This window comes from Amphibalanus amphitrite, unplaced genomic scaffold (assembly GCF_019059575.1).
Source record: "Amphibalanus amphitrite isolate SeventyFive unplaced genomic scaffold, NRLGWU_Aamphi_draft 000155F_arrow, whole genome shotgun sequence".
Classification (NCBI taxonomy): Eukaryota; Metazoa; Arthropoda; class Thecostraca; order Balanomorpha; family Balanidae; genus Amphibalanus; species Amphibalanus amphitrite.
Genome location: NW_024881650.1, coordinates 818,011 through 824,597, shown reverse-complemented (window position 1 = coordinate 824,597; position 6,587 = coordinate 818,011). Strand labels below are relative to the sequence as shown.

General features: G+C 53.8%; 1 protein-coding gene across 1 annotated transcript; it reads left to right on the top strand.

Moving 5' to 3' along the window:
- Nucleotides 1-1,773: 1,773 nt before the first annotated feature.
- On the top strand, nt 1,774-3,655 carry LOC122383118 (zinc finger protein SNAI2-like). The gene is made up of 2 exons (XM_043369264.1): nt 1,774-1,975; nt 2,195-3,655. The coding sequence occupies exons 1-2, from the start codon at nt 1,894-1,896 to the stop codon at nt 3,241-3,243; spliced, it is 1,131 nt and encodes a 376-aa protein (XP_043225199.1). The 5' UTR covers nt 1,774-1,893; the 3' UTR covers nt 3,244-3,655.
- Nucleotides 3,656-6,587: the final 2,932 nt, after the last annotated feature.

Sequence of the window (6,587 nt, the reverse complement as noted above, 5' to 3'; positions counted from 1 at the left end):
TATAGATTATAACCTATGCCATTTTAAGCCTCCCAAACCTGAGCCTGTTGTCCAGGAATCCTAGCCGACGAGCGTGATGCGCCAGGAAAACCGGTGTCTGGACATAAGCTGAGCGGGGTAGACAGTTGACCCACATCACCGCCACGACCGTCACGGCCGTGCCGGGCGGCGTGGCACCGAGTGAGGCGGCGTGCTGCCGTGGCGCGGCGTGTAACTATCCACCTGTCTCTGGGCAGCTCAGAGGCCCAGCCCTCCGTGCCGGCTCAGAGCCGGCTCAGCGCAGCTTCCTGGGCTTTTCGCGCTCCATGTGTCAAGGCCGCCTTACTTCTGGGAGTGGTGCGGAGTAGCCGGGGCTCACCGACGCGACGCTGCTGATCCCGGATCGGCGGCTGTCCTCCGGAGGCAGACCTTCACGGGGACTGCGCCACCAGTCTGGATCAGGGGCGCTCTGTCGACCGGGATGCAGGCATTTGTTGCGACGAACGCTGGAGTGTTCCGGATCGGGGATCGCGGCGAGCCGGCACAACATCCACATAGTTCGACAGTTTAGTGGACATGGATTGAGCAGCGCCTGGAATTTGGGAGAATTCGGTGGGCGAAATGGAGTGCAAGAGACGGCATTCCTGCCTTTGGTAGCAGCGCGAACAAACCAGTTCTGGTCTGGGTTGACAATGACACAACTGCACTTTCCATCTCCGAGTAATAAAACTCAAAACGGAGCCGGTACCCAAGGAAACACTGCGTCATCTCAAATCTGCACCAGGGCCAGGGGACAAGGAGAAATCCAGAAGTCCCTGTCTGAATGTCACCGCTCGGCTCCCGGCTGTCCGAGGCTGTCTGTCTGTCTGAGGCCCAGTGCACCTGAGCTGAGTGCTGTTTAGCGCCGTCCCCGGCTACTTCAGAGGGGCTGACGGGCTCTGGCTGGGAGTGACTGACGGGCGGACGGGCGGATCACACCAGCCGAGTGTTCCGGCGGCGCCGACACGGCCCGATTTGGTCGGCCGCGCGCGCCCACTCCACTGCTAATTGCGGGTCCGCCGGGCCGGCATCACGCCGGGTCAAGGGGGCAGCTCGGCCGCCGCGCCGCCCACCGATACTAGACGCGCGCGGAAGTCCAGTTCCGGCGCGTCTCGCTGCCCCGAAAACAGGTTCGCGGCGAGTGCGGCGGCGCGCGCGGTATGGTGGCGGTGCGGGCACGCTTCTATTATGGATGACGGGCAGCTGCAGAGGGCGGCAGGCGGAGGGCGGAGGATATCCGCCGCCGCCGCCGCCGCCGACGGATCGGGTGACGCCGGAAACGGGAGGGACGCAGCGTCGCGTCGGCGTCGACTATACAGCGGCGGATGTCGGCCGGGCGGCGGACGGGTGGAGGAGGCGCCGACGCGCCGGTCGCACGGGGAGGAGTCAAGGATCACGGCGACGGCGGTGGGAACTCCGTCATGGGTGCTCGATATTTCACTGACAGTCCCAGTCAGTCAGCCAGTCACACGCTCTCCCGACTTTTCTTTAGTACGGTGTTTATCGGTACGCGCGTGAAAACGGTCGTCGGCGACGCGGCCGGCCGTTATCAGACGGCATCATTAGCCGATCAAACCGGCCGCCGGCGCGCCCGTTAAATGGGTGATGATTTTACTACGGCGCTGCACCTGCCGCCGGTGGTCGCGTGAGGCGCGCGCCCCCATTGGCCGGCGGGCAGCGCGCGCCGGCCTCCCATTGGTCGACGAGCACGTGCGGCGTGAGCCTCCAGCACCTGCTGTGCGCCGGGTATTTCTGGGCCGACGGCGCGCCGCCGCGCTCAGTGAGGACAGAGACGCGACGGGGGAAGGACGTTCCGAGAACGAGAGAGACAGGACGAGAGCGAGGACAGTGAGAATCGAGCAGAGTGCGCAGAACATGGTATCCATGGATAACCCGTCGCACAAGCCATTGAAGAAGAGGCCTCTGGCCCTTGTGGACCACAACGCGGCAGCAAACGGTGAGTTTTGCAGCGATGAATACAAGATATCCTGACGCCTAAAAGTTTTACGAGCTCTCAGACTTGTCTTATCTTCAATAACGTGTCATACCTTAGACGAGCAATGCATTGCAATGGCACATTCAGTACTAATAACCGAAAAAGCGATTTCTCGAGCTCGTGTTCGTTTTTTCTGTTTTATTCGGCCGAGATTTGACCGTGCTCGTTCCTCTGTTACAGATGACGTGCTGCCTCGTCTGAAGCCGGACCAGCCGCTGAGCAGCCCGCTGCTGAAGCCCGAGAGGCCGCTCTCCAGCCCGCACATGGAGCCGGAGAACCTGAGCGTGCGCCACCCGGCGGCGCCGGCGCCGCTGCCACCCTACGTGCCGTTCAGCCTGTACTACCCGCTGCCGGGTAGCACCGAGCGGCCGCGGCTGCCGGCCAACCTGTACCGGCCGTACGCGCTGCCGCCGCCGCCCCACCACCACCAGCCGCCGCCGCAGTACGGCTACGGCGTGCAGCCGTACGAGCGCGAGCTGCCGCCGCACCTGTCGCCGCCCGTGCAGCCCGAGCAGGGCCTGCCGTCGCCGGCTCACGGCCTGTGCTCGCCGCCGGCCGGCGCCGCCAGCCCCGCCGCCGGAACGGACATTCTGCGCACCATGCTGAACCAGCCGCCGCTGCCCACCGGCGCCCAGCTACCCTCCCAGCTCGGCGCGCAGCTACCCACGCAGCTCGGCGCTCAGCTACCCTCCCAGCTCAGCGCCCAGCTACCCTCCCAGCTCGGCGCGCAGCTACCCTCGCAGCTCAGCTCGCGGCTCAGCTCCCCGCTGGGCGGCCAGCTCAGCTCGCCCCGGCTGGCCGGCAAACACCAGTGCACCAGCTGCCGCAAGGTGTACACCACTGGTGCCGGCCTGGCCAAGCACCAGCAGTTCCACTGCGAGCCGCGCCGCTACCCCTGCGAGGTGTGTGACAAGGAGTACACCTCGCAGGGCGCGCTCAAGATGCACGTGCGCACGCACACGCTGCCCAACAAGTGCCAGTTCTGCGGCAAGGCGTTCTCGCGGCCGTGGCTGCTGCAGGGCCACATCCGCACGCACACGGGCGAGAAGCCCTTCCAGTGCGACCTCTGCCACCGCTCGTTCGCCGACAAGTCCAACCTGAGGGCGCACAAGCAGACGCACACCGAGATCAAAAAGTACAAGTGCGCCGGCTGCCAGAAGACCTTCAGTCGAATGTCGCTGCTCTCCAAGCACGAGGAGCACGGCTGTCCAGCGGCCGGCGGCCAGTGAGCGAGCACTGCCATCTAGCGGCGCACAGTCAAACTAACCAACGAACGAAGTTCCATGAGTTTTTATCTAGTCGACTTGTACATAAACAAAGTGTTTGCCTTGATGTCCTGTGCGCGGTGCCACCCTTTGGCGCCGCGCCTTTTTCCCATGTATCGAGTAGCTGTGAGGCCGGTGGGTCCTTTTCACACCCATCGGCTCACCTGTCAACGATAGAGATAAAACGTTCGCTGTGTACCATTGTCAGGAACTTCGAGGCTGTTCTTTCGCTCAGTGTACATACCTGAAGCAAATGACGTGAATCAAGTGCCAATATCGTGGAAACTTGCTCATGCCCAACGGCTAGTCACATTTTGTACTTGTTTGTGTCAACGTGCGTATTGATATGATGAAATATATGCTAAACTCGTTTTCATAAACGGTTTTATTTGCCAAACACAATGATGAAGATATGAGAGAGGTGAAGGAAAATGCACACACGCGAAAACAAAATAACCAGTAGCGGCGGAACACCTTCAATTAAGGGGGGCTTTGCCGACTTTTGGTCCCATTCTTTCCATGCAACGCCCATAGGGCTAATGTTAAAATTCCAAAAACCAAAGGGGGCACGATGCCCTGGAACCCTCCCCGTTCCGCCGCCTATATGAAAATAACAGCAGATTCAATATCCACAAAGTAGCCTTCGGCCACAAACCCGTCGACTCACTGGTTTTCACTCTTTTGTCTAAGCGTGAAATGAATAGCCGCTTGAAACATTATGAAAGACTTTTACAGGATATCTGTCTAGTGATGAAATACTTGACAAAACCCTCACATCTGCCTTGATGTCAACAGCTCAATGATCCTTTATTGGGGAGCGGGATGAACAACTGCAACGAAACACTTTGGAAAAGACGAGATGCTTTATCATTTGATGGAATGACAAAATTGGCTAGAAGTAAAGCTAAATCAAAAGGGGAGCAGCCCAGAAGCATTTTTTGCGTATATACTTAGCACTGAGAAAACCTACATCACGTCTGTAGGAGTTGATTCTAGTCTCTAACCTCAACTCAGCTGTTCGTATCGAGAAAAAGCATTTTGTGAACAGCGACATCTTTTCTTCAGCAGCTGTCCTGTCTTCCGTCTTTGGTAAGTATCGCCATAACGAATTATTCCTCAACAAGAGAGGACAACGACGCTTATACCGCGCAGTACACGTCAAAATGCTTCCCGAGGAGACCATGAGCTCGCTGCTATTACATTTTTTTTAAGCTGAGAAAATGTACAGAGAAGTTTCCTGCACCTAAGTTGGTTAAAAGGGACCGCCTTATAAACATTTATGATAGAATTTGACAATAAGACGACATGCTGCAAAGTGATTTTTCTATTAGCCGTGATGAGATCAAGTGGCGATTTACTCCACTTTGTCTGCCCTTTGAAACAACCGCATTGCGACATCGCACGACCTGAGCCTTTCTCATAAACATTTTTTACTATTACTGGTGTATAGTAGAATAGTGATTTCAAGTTTACTAATCACTGTTGCCCTCTGTCTCATAAACAATAGTGAAAAGTAATTAGTAAAAGAGTAAGATTTCGAAGCTCAGTAACGCTTGAAAACGAGTCATGGGACCTCCGTGTGGAAGATATCTTTTTAATTTTATTTTGACCGTCGAAATGCGGTAGACACCGTTGCAGTTCTGGCTATATATCTTGGTAGCTAGACCCGCTAGACCAATGACCGGCACGGGACCAGCATCCACGTATCGATAATCGAACGAGCTATCAAATAACATCGGTTTATGCCATGAAGGAACCGGCGAATGTTTGATGAATCATGCGATTTAGAGATAGCTGACGCAACTAGATATTGTTTTCGATGGAAGGGGGTCAGAGTTTTTAAAGCAGGCCCCCACGGCACACCCACTTTTAAAATATTTCAGCATTCCGTGCGCTTCTTGCCATTAAGTTAAGGATCCCTGCAATCAAGTTGGCTTTGAATTTTGACCTAAATTGGCTCGAGCTCAATTTTTAATGTGGAGATTTATTTTGTTGCGACCTTTCGTCTGGTCACTAAAATTTCATTTTCGGTAGCTGCTTCATTTACAGAGCAATGCCAAGGAAAGGGAAACACCCCCAGACCCGGGCACTGGATTGGACTAGACTTTCCCTGGGTTGGATTTCCCTGCCTCGGCTAGCCTAGTCCGTACCAAATATGTACGTGGCTTTAAAGAATGCCCATCACATTTCAGTTGCATGTATTTTGTTGTATACATATTCACATGGTTATATCAAAGATAACAAACGCACAAGCCACAACCGCACAGACACTTACGTATCTACAACACATGGGCGAGAAAACAGATCTCCCACGTGCCGCCAGTACGGCCCAATATGAGCTCGTACGGGCGCTCCCGCGCCGCGGTCAAAGTTGCTATTTGCTCGTCGGCCTTCTCCTTCACACTGTGCAGTGTGCACGGTTAGTTATTTGAGCACATGACTTCGATAGCCGGCAGATCCCGCTCGTAGCTGACCGTCACTTACCTACAACGCTGCTTGTAGGTGGGCATACGAGAACGTCGCACACAATAGCCCCAGTGGATGGCATCACTGATGTAATGCATGACTCCGTCCGACCAACCGGTAAAGTCATTAGAAGATCCAGAAGTTATTTGATATGCTGGGGGAGGCATGCTCCCCAATAATGTGCTTCATTTTTGCTTTTTCAAAAATTTCTCGTATTGTGATATATTATGCCTATTTGGATAATGATGTAAATAATAAACCAATTAATACAAATCAAATATATTCAAAATACACAAAGCTTTCGGCTTAAACAGCCTTGATCACTGTGAGTTGTGACAATGTATAATCGGTACAACACAAATATTCGCAGTAACCGTCTAAGAATTCTTGAAAATAATGAATCGCGTGTTTCTTGTTTTACTAGCCAACTGCCGATTTTGCTGCCATCGATGACCAAGTAATGAATCCGTTTCTACTGTTGAATGTGTCCCGTGTGATAATATGAGCCGCTTCCAGGATCTTTCTCGTAGATTTCTTCATGTTCTTTTCTAATATTTTCGTATTTTCCCAATCAGGTAAGTGGTTGCATTGTTCTATGTGTAGCACTATCGCGTTTGAAGTACGATGGAATTTTACGTCGCTTTTATGCTCTTTTAAACGAACATTAACCCCCCTTCCCGTTTCTCCAACATAAGTTCTTTGGCACCCCTTGCACGGTATTTCATAAACTACACTTTTGGCATCATTTATGTCTTCTCTACTTTCTTTATGTTTGACTATTTCTTGAATTTTCTTTCCCGTCACAGTGGCTACTTGTATGTCTGACTTTTCGAGTGTTCTTG

What these genes read in the sequence shown, in the direction of transcription:
- LOC122383118 (XM_043369264.1), top strand. Translation starts at nt 1,894, where the DNA reads ATGGTATCCATGGATAACCCGTCGCACAAGCCATTGAAGAAGAGGCCT. An exon ending in CCACAACGCGGCAGCAAACG is followed by an intron (nt 1,976 to 2,194) that starts GTGAGTTTTGCA and finishes CCTCTGTTACAG; the next exon opens with ATGACGTGCTGCCTCGTCTG.